Consider the following 20739-nt stretch of genomic DNA (forward strand, 5'->3'; position numbering starts at 1 on the left):
TATTCAGCAATATAACATGGTCTCGGCTTTGACTCTCCATAGAGTATAAAGCAGTTCGGAATTGAAAAAATATGGAGACCCGAGGGCCTTCAACCGAGGGTCCCTGTGCAAAAAAAGTGAACCCATCCCCACTTATGGACCACGCGGTCCAGCGATCTTCGCCAGAGGCTATCCAAAAGTGAGATAAGCCCTGCGGCCCCGACGCTGGAAGGAGGATTTGCCCGTCTAGGCATCTAGTCGCCCGCGCCATTGTCCGGCCGAAGGCACCTGAGAGACCCACCGTGAGGGTATTCGCGGCCAGCATTCCGAGTCCAAAACAAGCTCACTTGTTATTAATATATTTTTTTATTTTTATTTTGGATTTTCTCCCGATGAACCGCAAAGTTTGATCTTCGGGACTCAACAGTCTGACGTGCGAGCAGTTAACGTGTATACCTCTCAATGTTGCCCGTACACGCTTACTTTCTCCTTATATAGCGAGGCGCCGTCTTCCCTCCATGTACATTCGCTCTCGCTCTTTGTGAGATCTGATTGCAAATCCCGAACAGACTCTATTGGTGCACATCCTCTCCAGAACATGAGATTGGTCATTCTGCAGAAGTACTACAGAGTGGGTATTCCAGACCTTGCGCCCAGCCAAAAAAAAAAAAAAAAAATTTTTAAAAAAAAAGGGCCAGAGTGTACAAATTTTGTACCTCCTTGATCCCTGTGGGCCATTCGTGATTAATATAAAGATGCAGCAGACTGGGGGGCAACCATGGAAGCCCGGAAGAACCAGGGGGAGTCCAATGTTTGCCTTTTTATACAAGATCACGATTTACAAAAAGTGTGTCCATGGGAACTCCATCTCCCCACTCGGGATAACAACGGTAAAATGCAATTGCCGTTAGATCAGGTCCCAGCTTACGCCATCTCCTTGTCTTTGGGATTGGGTATGGCGCCAAGTCTAAGGACTGAATGCCGATATCATCAGGAACTGTAGTACCCACACGGGATGGGATGGCTTCAAGTATTCTTGGTCGAAACCTTGTATAGATCACTTTCGGACACTATTTTTCCGATGTCAACGGACGTGCATAGGAAAAAAAAAGAAAAGATCCCTGGGGCTCTGTTAGAATTTTCCGTGGGCGTTTTGAAGTACATAGTGATTTCCAGAAAAGTATAGATTCCACCGTCGATCGGTTCCGAATCATAAATAGCTAAAATAAAAGAAAAATAAAAGAAAATGTCTAAAACGGCAGTGTAATTACAAAGTGTACGTCGAATACATACTGCTTTGGCCCTGTTTTTGAAGCTTGACACCCCATTCCCCTCCTTTCTCCTCGTCGGCTTCGATTTGGCTTCTTTTGTTCTTTCTGCTTCTTTGGTTGCTTTAGTGTTTCCCCCTTTCCCCCCCCCCCCCCTTATCTCTCCGATCTCCGAAATCTTACCCTCTTGCAGGGGAGCTGAGGCTTGAAACATCGTCAGGGGACTGGAGAAGAACCGCCCCGTTACATTAGTCCCTGGAATCTACCGCGCTACTCTTAGCCGTTTTTTTCTTTTCCTTTTTTCTTGCTAGGCGGCGCTTCGTTCGAGGCTATCTTGTCTATAATCAAGCGTGCCACCGGCTCCTATATCGGGTGCTATCAGGGTCAGAGTCCTTTCTCTCTTGGACTAAGGAGTGGTCCCCCGAATTTCCGATTTTTAGGTCTACTCACATGTTGGACGCCACTGTTCGCACTGTGCCCGTTCTCGATATTTCGGACCGAAGATCTCACGGCTGTTGATCATCCGTGCTACTTCCAACCTCGATAGTCCGTGATCCTTGGGCTGGGCTTCAAGCGCGGGGCTCTCTCTACAGCATCGACGGCCCGGTTTCCGTGACTCCCTGGGCTGGTGGACTCCTGCAGCATCCTGGACTCTAGGCTTCAACCTGACAAACCGTTGCACTTTTTGATGCGAACTACTAGGATCTTGCAGCCACCCCGGTACGCAAACTATGCACCCGAAACCGTGATTGCTCGGGAATATTGCCAAATGGTGGCCTCTTAAGCCAACTTGTTTCCCTTTCTCTTTCAATTTCGCCGGCAGGATATGCACATTGGCAAGAGCTGCGTGCTTTGAGCGCATAAAATCAGATACCCAACCCGTTGTCAACGCCTGTACGACTCCCTTCACTTCGTGATTGCTTATTCGAGCCTCGAAACCGTTCACGACCGATCTACTCGCCTAATTTAAATCCTCTTTGGATTTCAATTCCAACGCACACTCCTACTGCTGTTCTTTGATTGCCAGAGAGCGGAATTGGTACGTCCAAAGCGCTGGATTCGGAGAAAGATTGAGAGATCCTATTGCTAAGTCCGGTTCTCTTAAATAGAACCCTTGTCTGTGCATTGTTTCTTGAGCATTGAGAGATCCAGCGGGCTTCGCAGTCGATCCCAAAGAAAACGTCGCCAAACTATCCCAGGCCACACCCATTCCATTCCAGTATACCCATTGAAGGACAGGCCATTGGAGACACAAGACTCGTCACACCGGTTGTCTGAGTCTGTTATGTAGACGGTCAGGTTCCGTGGATTATTCTCTTGCTCAAAATCTCCAACTGTCATGTCAGGCTACTATGTTGGACCCTTCGGTCGTATGTTACCCACCACCGGCCCATCCTCGGAGCAGCAATCCGAGCGTCCAGCTAATTTACAAGAATCCGGGGACCCCCCATACCAGCTTCCACCCCCGCGTACACCGGCCAGTTTACAATTTGGATCGGATCCCTTCCTGCGCCAGCGTCAGCAGGAAAACCCCGAGAGACCTTCAGAGATTGGACGCCAAAGGACAGAGCAACTTCCCTCCGTGAGGCAACTTCTCACACCAGTGACCAGTTCCAATTCTCCTCCTACATACCCTCGGGCGTATACTTCATCCAGCACTGAGCGCCTTGACTCTTCATACCCATACCGGCATCATGAGTCGAGCTTGTCTTCGCAGCTTTCTCCAACCGCAGTACATGACAGAGCCAAAGTCCGCTCAGGATCCCTTTCACAGCCACAGACTGGCAATTTGCCTCCGTTGTCACAAGTGGCATCCTTGCATAGTCCCGGAGATATGAGACATCACACACCCACGAGGAGTGATCCATCGGCAGTCAGTTACCCACAGGGTCAACTACCATTCCACAGCACAACATACCACGAAAAACTGTCCAGTGGGGAACTTTCGTCACCAGAGGCTTCTGGTAGGCATGATAAAACTGTGAGGCCACACGTGGTTGACGAGCGATACATCGAAGGAGAAGGAATCTGCTACGTTTATGCAGATGGATCTCATTGTCCCAAGGCCATTGACGGGATTCCTGTGAATGCAAACTGGGGTGTTACCAAGGCTGGAAAGCCGAGAAAGCGCCTTGCACAAGCATGTCTGATCTGCCGTGAGAAGAAGATCAAGTGTCAACCGAACTTGCCCAAATGTGACCAGTGCCAGAAATCCGGACGGGAGTGCAGGTTCGAGAACGCGTAAGTGGTTTATTGAGAGACAATAGTGCAAGAAACTTGATGAGAATCATTGCTAACTTCTGGAAGACCCCGTGGAAACCGGGCTTCTGCTTCCATGCGAGGATCTCAGTCAGCTGGGCCATCTAGCAAACCCGATGGGAGAGATCCCTACGCACCCTCCGGTCATTCGATTTCGGACAATTCCCCGTCACTTTATAACCTCGCCCGAGCCTCCGATAGCGGTACTTCTCTTCCTGGGACTAGCGGCCACTCACCAACGTCAGAGGGCTCAATGCTCACCCCATCAGGTACGGAAACAACATACGAGACTATGGCCGATGCGGACAGGGCCTATAGATCGCGCGCGTACCGGTTCCCACCACCCTTCCCTGGCACAGATGACACCCTCGGACGATCGGCACATATCGAGAGCAACCGCCAACCGGAATACTCTGACATACTCGGGGAACTCAAGGATAACAACCCAGACGACCCATTGGTGGGCTCCTGGCATCTCGACCCCCACGAAAGCGACCCGGAGATGACGATGCATCACATTGAATGTTATTTCACGCATGTGAACGATGGGCTGTACCACATGTTCCCACATACGCGATTCATCCTGTGGTTGAAATCATATCCCAACAAGTCTGCAGAGGACAAGATGTTGCTCTATTCTATGATGGCATTGGGGTCTGTATTCTCGGACAGGTCGGACAAACTCGTGGCTATGAGGCGCTACGCTCGCATTGCACGATTCGCCATCAATAGAAGTCAGCATGCTCTCTCCTTGCAGCTTGCACAGAGCCATATCATAATGAGTCTCTGGTACTATGCCACAGGATCGCTGGTCGGGTCCTGGGACTCGATCGGTGCAGCAGGAAGAGCGGTCTTTGGGCTTCGTTATAACTTGGAATCTGGAGGTGTCGTGGTGGATCAGAATCAGGCCTGTGATTACGGACTTCATCCTCAGGCATTGATTGAGTGCCGTCGTCGAACATTTTGGATTGCTTTTGTGCTGGATGTAAGATGCAAATCATGAAAGAAAACAACTGGAACCTTCAAAACTGACAAGCAATCAGCGTTTCTCTAGTCTCTATTCTGCCTCGTCCACTTTCATCTCGTCAGATGCGGCATTGTTACGGCTTCCCTGTCGCGAGGAGATCTACGAAACTCAACAATATGCGACAGCACCCTACTTCCAATCATTCCTGAACCAACCCACGTCATCGGACGACGATCGCCCAACACTCAGCCCAATGGCGTTCTTGATCGAACTCATGGCCATCTGGGGAGACGTTTCCCTCCACGTTATCCGTCTACCACACATGCCCTCCGAAGCGTACGGCCGACTCGCCGAAGAATTCCATACGACCATCGTCCACAAAACAAACACCTGGATGACTCGACTTCCCGAACATCTCACATTCTCATCTGTAAACCTGGAACGAAGCATACGGGCTCAAAAAGCGGACACCTTCATTTCAATCCATCTGTTTTACCACGCCACTTTGATGAAACTATACAGACACGCCCGATACCAGAGTCTCCGAGCCGAAGTTTTAAGTCAATACATCCACCGAGCTCGATACCACGCCGTCGAAATTCTCCGTATCGCTCCTACTTTCGACCAATTTGCCAAGGAAATCATGTCAGCTCGGTCTAGCACAGATTTCGCCCTTCCGCAGATGACGCTCCTCAATCCATTCCTCGGTTATGTCATTTTATCAGCCGTGGACGTTCTAAGTGCTGCTGGATTGGCATCGCAGCTACAAGAATGCATTTCCTATATCAGAGGTGCACTACTCACAGTCCAAGAACTTAGCCGCTACTGGGATAGTTCTCTGCAGCTCGTCTCCGCGCTCCAGAGACGCCTAGGATTAATGATCGACTGTCTGAACGAGCGCAGTGTCATCGAAGAGAAACAAGGCTTTGCTCTAGATGGTCCATCTCTCGAAACAAAGGTCCACGCTGGCGCCTTACCGTCCCACCCGACTGGCAGTCTAAGCGAGGATCTCTTTACAGGCTCGATGCCTCGCGCGGTACTGTTGAATGCCCTGCGAGTCGATGATAGCCTCCTCTCAGAAGGTAGTATTGCCTGGATCAAAGATCCCTGAGATAGTACCCCTTCTCTCTCCTGATCATGAAGTTTTTTTCTTTTCTTTTTTTGGGGTCACTGTCTCGTTACTCGAAGCGAAAAATTTTCAAAATTTGCATGGCGAAATGATTTGATTTACAGGCAATATATAATGTCTCTATATGATATGCATCAGCGGATTACCCGTGTTCTACTTACTCTTATTTCTCTTCTCCTTTCGCATCTTCCCATATAGTTCTTTTTGATATTAGCCTTGTTTTCCCTTCTGACGTTTTTCTACAACTTGGATGCTGATGCTACAAGTGAAGACAGTTTGGTTTCGACTTCGAAATTTGATCCCTTGCATGGAGGTGATTATTGCTTGCATGGCTGGTTCGCTTCTTTGACAGCGCTTCTATGTTACATCTGTATTATAGCATATTCTCTGCCTCTAATTTTGTCGCATATCTTGGCACGATGTTTTGTATGTACATATCCAAACTGATTGAGCGGAAAGAAAGGTTTGACTGGAGAAAATACAATATTGCCTGCAACAAGGGACACAAGTCTGTACCCAAGGTCATGAAGTATTGGACAAGTTTTTCGTAAAATCCTTGAAGTGAATGTGCTATTTTGTGCATTATGGGTGCTCTGAATTCACCTCTCTTCTTTCGTCTCTTTTTCCACCTCCTTTTTGCCAATTGTCAAGTGCCTCAGATAAGCCATTCAGATTTTATAAACGTGGGGTTGGGAAAGGATCTGTGGCCACTGTTGTACAATTCTACGTTACTTTAGCTATATGCTGAGACTCCTGTCAAAGACTCTGATTCTCAAACCTTTGATATCCTTGCGAAGTGCGAAGTTTCAAAAAGTCAGGAGGCGGGCTTCACTCGTAGCAAAGCAAGGGTTTTCTGTATCTATTTAATTGGATATCAAGTATCGCCCATCAATGTAGAATGTCTCATCTTCTCTAGGTAAATCTAGCTAGTTCTCTTCCCTGTCATCCCCTTCTCGGAGCACTGGAAACAGACCAGTATAGATAAAGCTGCCTTCCACTGGATCCATAAGCACAGCATAATGGGTGTCTTCATTGACAATCGGGTATGACCAAAGCCACCGGAGCGCTGTGTCCTGTGTGATAGATATCTCGGGCTCAGGACTTGGCTCCGTGCCACTCGGCATGTCCTGCCGTTGTCTCAATTGCATTGAATGTGCTTTTCGATCAGGAGCTTTGTCTCTGTTGACTCTTTTCTTTAGTCCCTGTTGAGTAGAATTCTGCTTCTGTACCTGGCGATCCCATTTCTTCTGCATACAAGCCTGGCGTGTCTTGCTTTCATCGATGAACTCTCCTATCGTTTGCTCGGCGCCAGCTAATCGCAGACCTGTGTGTCCTCCTTCATCCTCCGTGACTTCAGTAGTGGTAAAGTTGGACTCTTGATCATGGTTTGTTGTAATGACGAAGGAATTAGAAGAGCGAATCACTGCAGAGCCAAGGTCTTTTTCCAACGTCAAACTCGTAGTTCCATCGCAGAAGATGAGGTAGGCAGCCGTGGTAGAAATACCTGGAACCTTGGCGATAATTTCATCAATCGTGGAAGCATTCGAAAGTTGATCATGAGGCTTGTCTGGCCCAGGTAGAATGATTTGTCTAAGTAATGATGAAATAGACTGCCGAACCCCCAATAATACCAAGAGATGGTTAAAGTAGAAGGCTGTATTCCGCCGAGAATCATGCACAGCTCTCATGTTGAGTGAAGCACTTAGGTTTTTCCGAACACCCGTGAGAATACCAACAAAGCCAACATATGTGATGCTGGTTGCAAGTACCTTGTCGGGGGCTTCCTCCTTGATAAACTCCAGTTGCACAACAAGATCTCGCAGTGGATCCATTCCCCAATCCAGAGTTCGAAAATGCACCATCTTAGTATCTGCACCATCTCCAACTCTGACACCACCACTGGTGCATCCCATCAGTAAATCTAGAACGACATTCAAAGACACCAGCAAGTAAAGATCGATTCCGGTTTCATGGCTAATTCCTCGGATTTCAGCTGTCTCTTCGCTTGTGTATAATCCTCGTAGAAATAGCCAGGCGAGCCAGTGAACTAGACTTGTAGGAATCTTCGGGGATATTTCATGGATCACGTCGTCAAATATGCCTGTCATAGCTCGCGCCTTCTCCTTGTAGAGTCGTGCGAGTGATACATAGCGTTCTTCTGGAGGGAGTGATAGGTTGATTCTAAACACTGGGACTGGCTGGCCCCTAGGTGGGTCGTGTAAGAAGCTCATTTTGATGCGATATATGGGTGTTAGATCGAGGAAAGAGAGAAGTGAGTGGGAATAGCGTGTGTGTTTGTGGGGCAGGTGAGGCTCCCCTCCCCACTAGTGGAGCACGGGATTGTAGAGAGAACTATGCTAAATATGGGCTTGCTTTATATCTCTTGGATGTGTCCTATATAGGGCAGAAAAAAATGGTTTTTGGTTGCCTGAACTCTTTCACAGGACGGGGCAGCAAAGTGCCTCAGGCCTCCGCTTCGAGTTTTGGAAGAGGATCAAAGACGACGGATTACATGTCCTCCTAGTTGAATCCTTGATTGTATATTTAATAGCTTGGACTTGCTATATAGAGTACTCTTAGATTTGAAGTGACAGGAAAAGCTAGACTAGTTGCTCAGAAGCCAACAGAGAGCTATCGACACCAGCGACGGCTTGAAAGACTAGATAGCGCTGTCAGATGGGGCCACACGGGAACACATAAATAACAGTAACAAGAGTTTCGTTCTTTGCGTGAAAAAGGTGAAGAGGTTGAGACAATATACCGAAAATCATCTGGAAAGTCGAAGGTCCTGCATGTAAATATATATCCCAACACTTTCACCCTATTTCGCAAAGACAACAATTCGGATACAATAAGATGCAATAAGACAGGGAGAGACTTCAGAGACCTATACATAAATAGTATTCTAATTGTATCAGCTCAAGAGGATCCCCTAATATTAAACGGCGAAATCATATTTTCCGATACTGATCTACATTTTTGTCTTAAAGAGCATCGCTATGAACAGCTGAGCCCTAGAATTGAAAATTATGCATGGAGTTGATAATGCTCATGGTCTGATGTTATTTTCTACATTGACCCGACTGTTAAAAAGGGGCATTCTTGTAATTTTAGTTGGGACAAGGAGAGCAGGAGGACGCCTACGTCTATGGTAGACCACAATTCCACAATTGACGCAAAGTACATCATTGAGACAAGGGATCATATCTTTTCCAACCAGAGAAGACTTGATATATAAGACATGTCGCAGCAATTTCAAAATAGACTGAGCCAGGTCGTACAACGATCGCGGATATTTACATCTATCTGCCTTAGGCGACCGCGCTAAGCAACAATGCTATTATTCTCAAGGTGGATGAATTGACTGCATATCATAAGTAAAGTCTTCACTAAATATAAAGCACTGCAGAACCAAATGCGCCCTCATATAAATAGATGTAGGTAGATCAGCCTCGGTCGCAATGCGGGATTCCAGCGGAGACACGGAAGGTTTCTCCGATGGAATTTCGACTCTCCACCTTGCTTCATTGTCCCATCGCACCTTGTTCAAACACCTCAAAATGAGGACGGTGTATATATAACCACAGAATAAGAGTGCGCAAAACGCCCTCATGTCCTCTCAATTCGATCAGCCCCCGAGCGGGGAATTCCGCGCAACAGTGGAAGATGACGGACTCGACGCCGACTACAGCATGATCGCAGAGTACCCCGAGGAGGTCGACTACTACGTCCTCTTAGGTCTCTCGCGAACACCACCTCCAACCGATGCCGACATTCGATCAGCCTACCGCAATTTGACTCTCAGCTTCCATCCGGACAAGCAACCGCCGCACCTCCGCGATGCCGCCGAGAGCCACTTCAGACATATCCAGGAGGCGTATGAGACGTTGATCGATCCCAACAAGCGAACCGTATATGATATAGCTGGTGCTGAAGGAGTCCGGCAGGAATGGGGCCAACTTGGGGCCATGGGTATTGCAGGAGAGGCACAAAGGCAAGAGGTCGGAGTTAAGGCGATGTCGCCGGATGAATTCCGACGGTGGTTCTTAAAGACGATGAAGAAGCGTGAGCGGAAAGCTGTTGAGAGCCTAGTTTCTAGTCGGGTATGTATCTTGCTTTGTTCCCAGACGTTTGCTTTGGCTGCGGTGTTTCTAATGTTGGACGTTTGCGTACTATCAGGGCGGTATCACCTTAGGAATCAATGCCTCCTCAATGATCTCTGTGGATAAAGATGAAGATGTGACGTTCCATATACCCTCACCGAAGGTGAACACATATGGTATTACATATAACTTCAAGACCCCGGTGTCATTACCGCAACTTTGGACGGCAGAGAACGACGAAGACACCCAAAATCCCGAGAGCACCGAAGAAGTGCAAGACGAGGAACTTGAACCTGTACATGTCACATTGAATGCTGGTATTGCGGGTGGCTTAGCTCGGCCCATGAAGAAAGTCACAATCGAGTATGAGGATGGAACAGAGGGAGAGGAATCGGTACGTGATATGTTCAGTTCAGTCTCGATTTTTAGCTGACAGACTTTGAGATCCAAATGCCGCCCCTCGTCGCCTCTCAAAACTTCCAGTTCGGAGCTACCGTGAGCCCCAATTTCAAGAATTTGTTGGGAACTAAGGGAATCTGGGCCAAACATCCCTTCTCGCTTCTCAGAGATTCTTCGGTCACCGTAGATGCCCTCCTTCTTCCCACGCCAACCATGAAAGTGAATTTTGCCAGGGCCTTTCAGCCGCTCCCTGGCATCAAGCCGTTTCAGGTCAGCGCGACCAGTGTATACGCACGCTCACTATGGGAAACGCCACCTTCCCTGGAGGTCCAAGTTTCGAAAGAGATCGCAAAGAGGAAGATTGGTGTCTTCACTTGGCATAGCGGCTTGATTGATTGGCCCGAACTTCTTCAAGAGCGGTTTTCTTCACTTGGGATGTCAGCTCAGAGTGCCGTGGCTTCTATGAACGAGGTCAGCAACCTACAAATTGGCTTAATATCGTTGCCATCTCAAAATTCCATAGAATTCGACGATGATGACGAGGAGAGCGAAGAGCTGGACGATGACACTCGTCGTCTTCTCAAAAAGAAGCGCAATATCAACCAATCAGCCGAATCATGGCAGACCCATCTTCAGGTATCTCCTGGGGGAGGCGGGCTTGTCTTGACTTACTCGCGGAACCTCTTCTCCGGAAAACCCGCTGATGACCCAGTCAAGACTGAATGGAGCTCTGAAGGCTATTTCCCGATGCCAGCTATGGACCAGGCGCGGGCTGTCCGACTCGAGATCTCAAGTGTTCTCGGTTTAGACATGTCTTTGAACTGGACCATCAAGGGCATTCGTCGGGTTGGTGAATACACCCGCGTTGGCCTCGGCATTGGCATCGCGGATAAGGGTATCATGATGACAGTCTCATGGAGCCGACTCGGTCAAAACATCAACCTGCCAATCAATGTCTGCCCGGCCAACGAGGCAACGAGTGGCGCCGCAGCGCTGGCTGCCATCTTCCCCTGGCTGGCATACTGCGCAGTTGAATTTGGATATATACGTCCGCGCGATAGAAAGAAGCGTCGACAAGCAGCCGCCAGGCGCCACCGCGAACTGAAGAAGCTCATTCCCAAGAAATGCGAGGAGAGCCTCCAGGCCATCGAGCTCATGTCGGATCAAGTACAGAGACGGCAAGCTCGCGAGGAAACCCAGGATGGTCTTATCATCCTGAAGGCCGAGTATGGATATATACCACCAGTAAACAAGAAACCCAAGAATGGGTTCACGGAGCCTCGGGTGATTGATGTCACTATCCCTGTGGCTGCACTCGTCAACCGAGGCCAATTGGTGATTCCCGGGAAGTCGATCAAGGTAAGTCAAAGCAACTGGATCTCGAACGCACGTCAGTTCTATGAATCAGATCACTAATTTGGTTGAGTAGTTCCAAATCCTGGGTTTCCATGACCCTGCACCGTTGTTGCCCAAGCGGTTGAAGATCTGGTATAGATTCCAAGGGCTTGATCACTACGTCGAGACGGGTGACAAAGAGGACGTCGCCTGTCCGATGCGTACGCATTTAATGTCTAATTAGACATCTTGAACTCCATTGTGTACCTGTAATTATAGCAAATGGTCGTTAGCGACTATTCCAAGCTCCATTCTCACTTCCTTGTTTCAATTTGTACATGCATATACTGTATGAACTGCTTGTGTGAATCCACTGTAACAAGCGATATCTGATACGAAAGAGTTGAAATATAAGCCAAGCCTTATGCGGTCGATGTCGTTCCCATTGTGAGGCCATAAAGTCTTGGCATAAATATACGGCGGCGACAGAGACCAGCCGCGCAGTTGATCCCGAAAAGCCCAAATCGAACGTCACCGTCCTCTTTTCTCATCAACCCGAGTGCACAGCTCTTGAGTTGCCAACCCTCGCAATGTCGACCTCTATTGCATCTGGACTTTTCAAGTCCCTACCCAAACCGAAATATACTGGCGAGGAGGAAGAGTTGCCACAGCATGCGCAGCCCCGTGGCCCGCGCGTGGTGGGCGCCGACCAGCTTGATGAGACTCAGGTCGTCTTACGGGTGAGTTTTGAAACATTCAATTCCATGGTAGGAGCAATTCTAATCAAGCTATTCCCAGAGGACTGGCCCCCCACCCTACGGAAACCGTGCCGGATGGCGACCTCGTGCCCCCGAAGATTTTGGCGATGGCGGCGCTTTCCCCGAGATTCTAGTCGCACAGTATCCCCTCGATCTAGGCCGAAAGGGAACGGCCTCAACATCGAATGCGCTTGCCGTTCAGGTCGATGCTGAAGGCAAGGTCAAATACGACGCGATCGCCCGCCGCGGACACGGCGACAACCGCACTGTCCATGCCTCGTTCAAGGATTTGATTCCGCTCCGACAACGGGTAGATATGGGAGAGCTGTCCTTAGACCGGCCTTCGGAGGAGGAAGTCGAAGCTCAGATGGCAAAAACAAAAGCCGCTTTGGCAACCCTGGTGGAAGGAGCCTCGTCTGCTCAGAAGCCAAAGAACGTCAAGGGTGGGCAAAGAGCCGAGCCCACCTTTGTTCGATATACTCCGGCGAACCAGATGGGCAACAACGGCCGCCAGAATGACCGCATTATGAAAATTGTGGAAAGGCAGCAGGATCCCATGGAGCCGCCCAAGTTCAAGCACAAGAAGATTCCCCGTGGCCCGCCATCTCCTCCACCACCCGTTATGCACTCGCCGCCTCGCAAGCTTACCGCGGAAGATCAAGAAGCTTGGAAGATTCCCCCACCCGTGTCGAACTGGAAGAACCCCAAGGGTTACACCGTGCCCCTGGACAAGCGTTTGGCTGCCGATGGTCGTGGACTACAAGATGTTTCGATTAACGACAAATTCGCCCAATTTGCCGAAGCCCTGTTCACTGCAGATCGTCATGCCCGCGAGGAGGTGCAGCTCCGCGCCTCAATGCAGCAGAAGCTGGCAGAGAAGGAGAAGGCACAGAAGGAGGAGCACCTCCGGCAATTGGCACAGAAGGCTCGCGAGGAACGCGCTGGCCCCAGTCGCCGCGAAGAGCGAGATCGATCTCGAAGCGCCAGCCGCAATTCTTCTCCATATTCTTCGAGGTCTGGTACCCCTACCGAGGACGACGAGGCGGCCCGGGACCGTGAGCAGCAGCGCCGCGAGCGACGACAGGATGCTGAGCGACAACTGCGCCAGTCCCGCATGGGTACGGAGCGCCGCATTCAAACCATGGCCCGCGAACAGAACCGTGATATTTCCGAAAAGGTGGCGCTTGGTCTGGCCAAGCCTACGCAGAGCTCCGAGTCCATGTGGGATTCGCGTCTGTTCAACCAAACCAGTGGTATGCAATCTGGTTTCAATGAAGACAACCCTTACGACAAGCCGCTGTTCGCCGCGCAGGACGCTATCAACAGCATTTACCGTCCACGTGCCCAGGCCGATGCCGACGACGAAGAAGCCGGTGAAGGCGAGATGAACAAGCTTGAGAAGACCAACCGATTTGAGGTCCTGGGTCGCGCCAAGGAAGGTTTCCGAGGCGCTGCTGACGCCGAGGTAAGTGAAGAGACTTTTGGACTTAATAAATGCAGTACTAATGGGGGTTTTTTTGTAGGAGCGTCAGGGTCCTGTTCAATTTGAAAAGGATACCGCCGATCCATTCGGCATTGATAACATGATTGCTGATGTGACTTCGGGCCAGAAGCGTTATGGAATCCAGGAAGCCGAAGGCGAAGACCGAGGATCCAAGCGCGCTCGTGTCGACGACGACTAAATCTTTCTACGTTAATCCTTGTTCAATATGTGACTCTATGTTCTTTCTTTGTGATTTCCCCGGGGATCGGAAAAATAACCTCAATGCATTGCGGGCGTTCTTTTGGCGGTATGATCTAACTTATCACCGTCTTGTTCTCAAAGACAATCAACATCAGAGCGAGTCACTTGGCTCGCTTGCCTCAAATTTTATTTATATCCGTATCAACAACGGCTATCAATATACCGTGAGAAATATAGTAACATATTATCCGTATGATTGTGCAGCGAGGTGCGGAATAGTAAGTCGTCCAACTAAACATATCAATTTATCACTAGTTGTCATACAAATTACAGTACCATGTACAGAATCTTCATCAAGCCCATTCAGTTCTTCACCTGAGTCATGTTTGGAGACAGCACACTCTCCAGCCACTTGTAAGCCACGGGCAGACTGTGAGGGTATCCCATGTGGACCAGATTCTCGAAGAACCGGCCCTCCTTGGGACCGCCATGGTTCATCAGAGTCAAACAGTCTTCAATAGGGACGACGCCATCGTTCACACCCTGGAAAAAGTTAGCCTTTATCTTTTTCTTTAAATCGACGGAAGGGCAGCTCATACATTGAGCAGAAGAAGGCGGCAGTTCTCTTGGTCCATGATGCCAGTCTCAATCAGCGAGAACTTCTTCTGGGCGTTCTTCCTGAACTCGGCGTCGCTGGCGTAGCCGTACTTCTCAGCCATGCATGAGGTGAGCCTACAAGCAAGTCAGTCTTCACACTTCAACTTCTACATATGACAATCAAAACCCACTCGAAGGGATACTCGTGGTCGTTAGCATGGGCCAACCACTCCTGGTCAAAGACGTAATGCGCTCCAGGTCCATGAGCAACACAACCGGCAAAACGATCACGGTGCATGACAGACGCACGGATGGCATAGAAACCACCAGCACTTAGACCCCAAGCCGCAACACGGGACATGTCAAACTCAGGTCTCAGAGCCATGTAGTCCAACACACTCGACCACAGCCTATCGGGCGACTCTGGGTCCGACGGATCAGCAGGACAATCCGCTGTACCGGGGATCTCAACGATAACGGTCGCCCAGCCACGGCTCACAATCTCATGGCTTCGTTGGCTGTTGTCAGGACGGTATCCGTCAAGACCGGTCATGAGCAGCACGACCGGCACGCGGTTCTGTGCGCTGGCTTCTTCCGGCACGCGGATAAGCGCTGGGATTTCGCGGCTGCGGTCTCCGCCGGCGTGGTGCTTGTGTGGAATCATCACTTCTTTGATGACTGGGTTCCACAGAGACGCTGCCTTCAGGTAGACTGTCTTCTGATAGTCGAAGGCCCGACGCTTGATGGACGTCTCTGGGCGTGTGTTTGGGCTCACGTAGGGGAAACGTGAGATCCGCAGGACTACTGCTGCACGACGGTAGAGGTCTGCTGCGCGGTCTCGGTGGCCATTGCTCAGAGCTTCATCTGCTTCCTTTTCCAGAGCTGATGCTGTTGGCAGGAAGGTCTCGGTGTACGCATCATCATTGGCATCATTGATGTCGTTCTAATCGCTGCTGTTAATTCTGGCATCAATGATGTAAAAAGGCGAATGCTTACGGCAATCAGCTTCTCAAAAATGGGCTCGAAGTCCTCCAGCGATCCATCGTGGAATGGATAAATGGATTTCGTGCACTGGAACGATATTAGTATATCGGGATTTATGCTTTGCGGAACAAAGACATACGGGGAATTTCCACTTCATCTCCCACAGGGCCTTCATCGAGCCCTGATGGGGATAGACGGTATCGAACTTGTCTCCTAGAATCCACGGTGCCATTTTGATGGTAAAGCAGTGAAGCAAAGTGGTGCGTGGTATTGTCTAGGCAATGAGTTTTCTTATATCATGACATGGCAACTCTAGGCCCTCTCAACCCACTTTATGCTACCTTGTTCTGTTGGTAGCAAAATTCGTCAAATGTGACCGAGCAATAGGCTGCGGTATCACAGTTATGATCCAGATGCAAACAGCAGGTGGATATGGCCACGAGCCGAGCTAAGACTTGATCGGCACTTGAGAGCAGTCGACGCAATTACATTGCATAAGGGTTTCTTCATGGATTTCCGGATGCGGATGTGGTAGGACGTGCTGCGAATCAGGGAAATTCCGATCGGCTCTTGCAGGTATCCGAGTTATGCTATGCATCTTCGTTGCTCGTGGCGGTGATGGCGATCTCGTGATCCGCTTGCCCTAATTCACCCAGTTGTCCTCGAATGTGGACTTTGATACATGACAAATAAGGATTTCCTGAGGTCAAGACCGATTGAATTGCAATTTGGAGACAAAGTATATTTAAAACTAGAAAATAAACGTGGAGAAAGTACTAATCAGACTTAGGAGTTGTCTGTCGCAAGAAATTCACTGGACGACTCTAGTCCCAGACAACTCCAAGACACCAAATTTTCCAACAACTTAAATGTTAGCACCACCATTCAGGGGGAGAATTTGACCTGCAACGAATCAGCCGAGTTCCAGAAGGGATAAAGTTAACATTCCGATACATACCGTTGATCCATTCTCCAGCGGGGCTGGCCAGGAATGCCACAACACGACCAATATCCGCGGGCACACCACAGCGCTTGAGAGGGCTACCATTGGCCAGAGCCTGCTCGATATCCTCAAGAGATGAGTTCTGGTCACAGCCAGGGGCATAGCGCCACGAGTTGCTCATCCACATGTCACTCTTGACACCAGCAGGGGCGATGGCGTTGACAGTGCAACGCTTCTTGCCGAAGTCGGCAGCAAAGCAGCGAGTGAAACCCTCGACAGCACTCTTACTGCCGGCGTACAGGGAGTGTCCGGGGACACCAACACCAGCAGCGATGGATGACATCAGGACAACACGTCCCCCGGGCTGAATGTGGTCGTAGGCGTTCTTGGCGACGAAGAACTGTGCCCGTGTGTTGAGGTCGAACACGTCGTTGAAGTCCTCCAGTGTGGTGTCTGCCAGGGAAACGAACTTCTCTGTTCCGGCGTTGGAGACGACAATGTCGAGTTGGCCGAAGTGGGCAACGACCTGGCGGAAGAGGGTTCCAATGGAGTCGACATTGGTCAGATCAGCTTGGAAAGCTGCACCTTTGACGCCCTGTGCCTGGATCTCTTGCACAACCTTGTCGGCGGTTTGAGAGCTGCTGGCATAGTTGATTGCCACGGAAGCACCCTTCTTCGCCAGCTCCAATGCGATGCCGGAGCCGATACCGCGACCGCCACCAGTAACAAGGGCGACCTTGCCGGCGAGCTCGGGCTGAGTGGCGCTAGAGTTGAGAGCGACCATTTTGGTGAATTTAATGTTGATAGAGGCGAGGAATGAAGTTTGTACAGGAATGGCTAGAGGGTCGCGACAAGAGTGGGACAGGTAGTCTAATATTGAATTCGATATTTCCCAGAGACATAGTAGACAGACCTGGCTGGGCTCAGTTGCATGGCTTGGTTCCATCCATAACTCCCTATTGCAGCGTCGTTCTCTATACTTCCGGTTTGAGGAGTGACAGTGTCTACAATGGAACTGTCAAAGACCCACACTAAATCTGATGCGCCATTGAATATCAACTTGGATGGCCAAATGGCTGCTTGCGAACAATAAACCAACTAGCATGGGCTGACCTACTTCCGCATGCGGAAAGCTGTCATTTCGGCTGAACGATCCGTCCCCATAACCTATCACATTGGAAGCTTTGGGTTACATTCCCTGATTCCTATGCAGGGGAAATTGGTGGGGCAGGGGGCCCGATCCGGGGAATGTGAGCACCAGTGCGAAGTGCCGGTAGATATACTCGAGCTGCACGCCTTGGAGAAAACTGAATTGTCGGCAAATCTCAAACCGCTATACCATCATGTCTCCCGCCGTCAAGAAAATTACTGAACCTAACTTGGACATCAGTTTCCAAGGTATGTTGAATGAGTAAACGTTCTTACTTGCATACTAACACCCACAGACTACCTCATCCTCTCGAAGCTTGTTTTCGACTGGGCTGACAGCTATGATGCTAAGGTAAATTTGCATTTTTAATAGATTTAACAATCAAAGATTTTAACATCTTTTAGGACTGGGACCGCCTCCGCGGCATCATTGCCCCAACTTTGACCGTCGACTATACCGAGGTCGGTCTGAAGAGATGGGACGACATGTCCGCAGATGATTACATGGCCATGATCACCCACCCTGGATTCTTGGGCGACATGACCATCAAGACCCAGCATCTGCTTGGCCAGACCTGGTGGGAGAAAGTCTCCGACACCGAGGTCATCGGTCACCACCAGCTGCGCGCTGCCCACCAGGTTTATGAGACCCCTGAGCTCAAGAAAGTGAAGCTGCGTGGTCACGGACATGCCACAAACGAGCACTACTACCGCAAGGTCAACGGGGTGTGGAAGTTTGCTGGACTCAAGCCGACTGTTCGCTGGAATGAGAAGCGTTTTGATGATGTTTTCAAGGGTCTCGGCTAAGGTTTTGCAGTCTAGATTGTTGCGGCGAAGGAATTATAATACCGTTATCAAAACTAGGAAGTCCTCGTTAGGCTAGTCAAGTCAAGCAAATCAAAGCAACCTAGCATAGGTCAGATTTCCCAAGCGTAGTTTTCCCGAACCTCCCAATCCTTATATGCGGTCACATTCACCCATTCATCATCATCGTACTGAGTGTAATTATGAAAGACTCGTCCGGGGTAACAATATCCAAAATCCTCCGCTTCCAACTTGCACACGTCTTCGTTCTCAGATTCAGTAGGAGGCTCGGGCTGCTCTGGTGGTGGCATGTAGAAAATATCATCAGAACTAGCAACTCCGGCGACTACAGCCCTAACCACTACAGCATCGGCAACTAACGAGGAATGTGCAGGTTGCGCCTTGGCAATCTTCAACCGTTTGATTGCATCCTCAATAATACCTGGACGTATTGCGGCTATTTCCGACCTGGCCGGACATACACATTCCTTTTCGGGGACGATGGAAGATGGGCTAGGTCTCTTACCACTGGGCTGTGAAGCAGTTGGTTTCGCACGCCATGTAAGATCTTCTGTCTTTTCAGCAACAGTAGAGAAGGGAGCGGCTTTCCTTTCACGGCTGGGTGAAGTAGAAGCTTTCGACTGTTCCCGATGATTATGCTTCTTTTGGGCAAAAAAAGAAGGTTTGTTCTCTTCTGCCGGAGAGCGCCAAGTGGGTATTTCCAAAGGCCTTGGATTGTCGACTTGCTTCTCAGTGGAAGAAGATGGCTTGGATATTGCTTCAAAACCCTCCCTGGAGCATCTTCTAAAGGACGGTATCTCATGGAATGGCGGTTTCACAGGGGAAATCAATAACGTATTCGTCTGTTTGGGTGGCAGAGAGTCGTTCCGCTGCCTCCGATGCCTGTCCTTCTTCTCGGCAAGTGAAGGCGGACTGGGTTCTTTTCTATAAGGGGGCAGGGTGGACGTATTCAAGGGCTCGAGGTTGTTTTTGTTGTCTTCAATGGCGGAAAGAGGGCAGTAATCCCCCTTCCTCAAGGGCGAAGTAGGTCTCTCCTGAGTAACAGCACCACGACGAATTTCTGCCTGACTTTGAGGGGTGAGGTATTTTTGAATGGTTGGAGGAAGGTGTCTTTCGTACAGAGAGAGTTCGATGTACTTGTTGTGTTTGCCGCATCGAGAGCTTCTAAAGCTATGTTTTAGAGTACGGCATTAATTTTGTGTCCAAGGCAAACACTTGAAGGAGTGGCTCACAAACCAGTCCCCCTATACCCCTTCTCAATATACACAGTTGACAGAACCTCCTGGTATGGCGTGTTATCATTAGACCTCGGTATAAAGGTCCGGGTAGAAGGGACATGAGCGTCGAGGCTGGGACGGTGTGTGATCTGGAAGTAATGTTTGGCCTCGAATACACCCTTTGGTAAGATATTCCTGCGCGTTCTTGGAAATTCCAGAGATTGAGTGGTTTTTCGTGCCCAGAGTACAAAGTGATCGAGCTCAGCGATGTTGGGATTCTTAGCATATGAGAGCTGTATATCTGGGCAACATATGATGTGGCCGGCCATTTTCGCGGTTTGCTATAGCTCGAAGGTGGAAGAGGATGCTCTCTTAATATGACAGCATCTTGGATGCAGATGAGGTCGTCAGGATTTGCTAATTAACCAGATTTGGAATCGGAGGTGTAATTGATACCATCCATGGATTGATACTCTGTCGATTTGATCTTGTAGAGCATGACATGGTAACTTTTGACAGCAGTAAAGTAACGAAACTATAAGTTCATTGTCTGCCTAGGGGATCAGTTTCGCAAGACTGAATATTCGACTCAGACATCCAAAAAGGACAAGATCCAAGCGACACTCCTGCTTGAAGCCTGAAACTCCAAGTTCCCCATTATCTCGCCACTGGATCAAGGTACCCAGTCAAGTAGTAGTACAGCAAAATAGGGACCTGCAGCACTAATCAAAAGATAACATCATCCTATTGAAGAAGATCAACAGACCAATCGGGAATAACCGAAGACGAAAAACGCAAATCATGCCTGGACTATCAGGCTACTTAGATATCTTAACCAACGGTATGAATCATCCAGCCTAAATATGGAATAATATTACCGGAACGAGGGCTTAGTACATGTAGAGGAGAACGACCTTGTTAAGGAATACCAGTGACCGAACAGGATGGCAGTAAGACAAATCGAAGAATCTGAGCCTGGACTGTCAGGCCGATCGATCTTAACCATGGATCAAGTAGCCTATAGAGATCAGTATATTAGGCTCTTAATGTACTAATCAAGAAGGACAGGAACAAAGCAACCAAAAGAGGGTGTATTGCACTAATCAAGCAAGAATATCAATCCATTAGGAAGAAAAGTGTAGA

At 49.3% G+C, this 20739-nt stretch overlaps 7 protein-coding genes across 7 annotated transcripts; 3 read left to right on the forward strand and 4 right to left on the reverse strand.

Annotated features, from left to right (window-relative positions):
- Positions 1-2586: 2586 nt before the first annotated feature.
- N7508_002497 (Zn(II)2Cys6 transcription factor) lies at positions 2587-5584 on the forward strand (the record flags this gene model as incomplete). The annotated part of the gene is made up of 3 exons (XM_058460563.1): positions 2587-3488; positions 3555-4491; positions 4550-5584. The coding sequence occupies 3 exons, from the start codon at positions 2587-2589 to the stop codon at positions 5582-5584; spliced, it is 2874 nt and encodes a 957-aa protein (XP_058324095.1).
- A 944-nt stretch (positions 5585-6528) lies between these two features.
- Positions 6529-7833, reverse strand: N7508_002498 (uncharacterized protein; the record flags this gene model as incomplete). The annotated part of the gene is made up of 1 exon (XM_058460564.1): positions 6529-7833. The coding sequence occupies one exon, from the start codon at positions 7831-7833 to the stop codon at positions 6529-6531; it is 1305 nt and encodes a 434-aa protein (XP_058324096.1).
- Positions 7834-9213: 1380 nt separating this feature from the next.
- Positions 9214-13879, forward strand: N7508_002499 (uncharacterized protein; the record flags this gene model as incomplete). The annotated part of the gene is made up of 7 exons (XM_058460565.1): positions 9214-9705; positions 9782-10099; positions 10150-11463; positions 11534-11644; positions 12063-12179; positions 12238-13662; positions 13721-13879. 7 exons carry the CDS (start codon positions 9214-9216, stop codon positions 13877-13879), a joined length of 3936 nt encoding a protein of 1311 aa, XP_058324097.1.
- A 365-nt stretch (positions 13880-14244) lies between these two features.
- On the reverse strand, positions 14245-15694 carry ayg1 (heptaketide hydrolyase ayg1; the record flags this gene model as incomplete). The annotated part of the gene is made up of 5 exons (XM_058460566.1): positions 14245-14424; positions 14481-14613; positions 14670-15421; positions 15475-15549; positions 15602-15694. 5 exons carry the CDS (start codon positions 15692-15694, stop codon positions 14245-14247), a joined length of 1233 nt encoding a protein of 410 aa, XP_058324098.1.
- A 633-nt stretch (positions 15695-16327) lies between these two features.
- arp2 (hydroxynaphthalene reductase arp2) lies at positions 16328-17189 on the reverse strand (the record flags this gene model as incomplete). Its single annotated transcript, XM_058460567.1, has 2 exons — positions 16328-16365; positions 16421-17189. The coding sequence occupies 2 exons, from the start codon at positions 17187-17189 to the stop codon at positions 16328-16330; spliced, it is 807 nt and encodes a 268-aa protein (XP_058324099.1).
- A 559-nt stretch (positions 17190-17748) lies between these two features.
- arp1 (scytalone dehydratase arp1) lies at positions 17749-18361 on the forward strand (the record flags this gene model as incomplete). The annotated part of the gene is made up of 3 exons (XM_058460568.1): positions 17749-17803; positions 17851-17906; positions 17960-18361. 3 exons carry the CDS (start codon positions 17749-17751, stop codon positions 18359-18361), a joined length of 513 nt encoding a protein of 170 aa, XP_058324100.1.
- Positions 18362-18471: 110 nt separating this feature from the next.
- N7508_002503 (uncharacterized protein) lies at positions 18472-19925 on the reverse strand (the record flags this gene model as incomplete). The annotated part of the gene is made up of 2 exons (XM_058460569.1): positions 18472-19543; positions 19612-19925. 2 exons carry the CDS (start codon positions 19923-19925, stop codon positions 18472-18474), a joined length of 1386 nt encoding a protein of 461 aa, XP_058324101.1.
- Positions 19926-20739: the final 814 nt, after the last annotated feature.

This window comes from Penicillium antarcticum (genome assembly GCF_028974205.1).
Source record: "Penicillium antarcticum strain IBT 31339 chromosome Unknown utg000002l_segment0_segment0, whole genome shotgun sequence".
Lineage (NCBI taxonomy): Eukaryota > Fungi > Ascomycota > Eurotiomycetes > Eurotiales > Aspergillaceae > Penicillium > Penicillium antarcticum.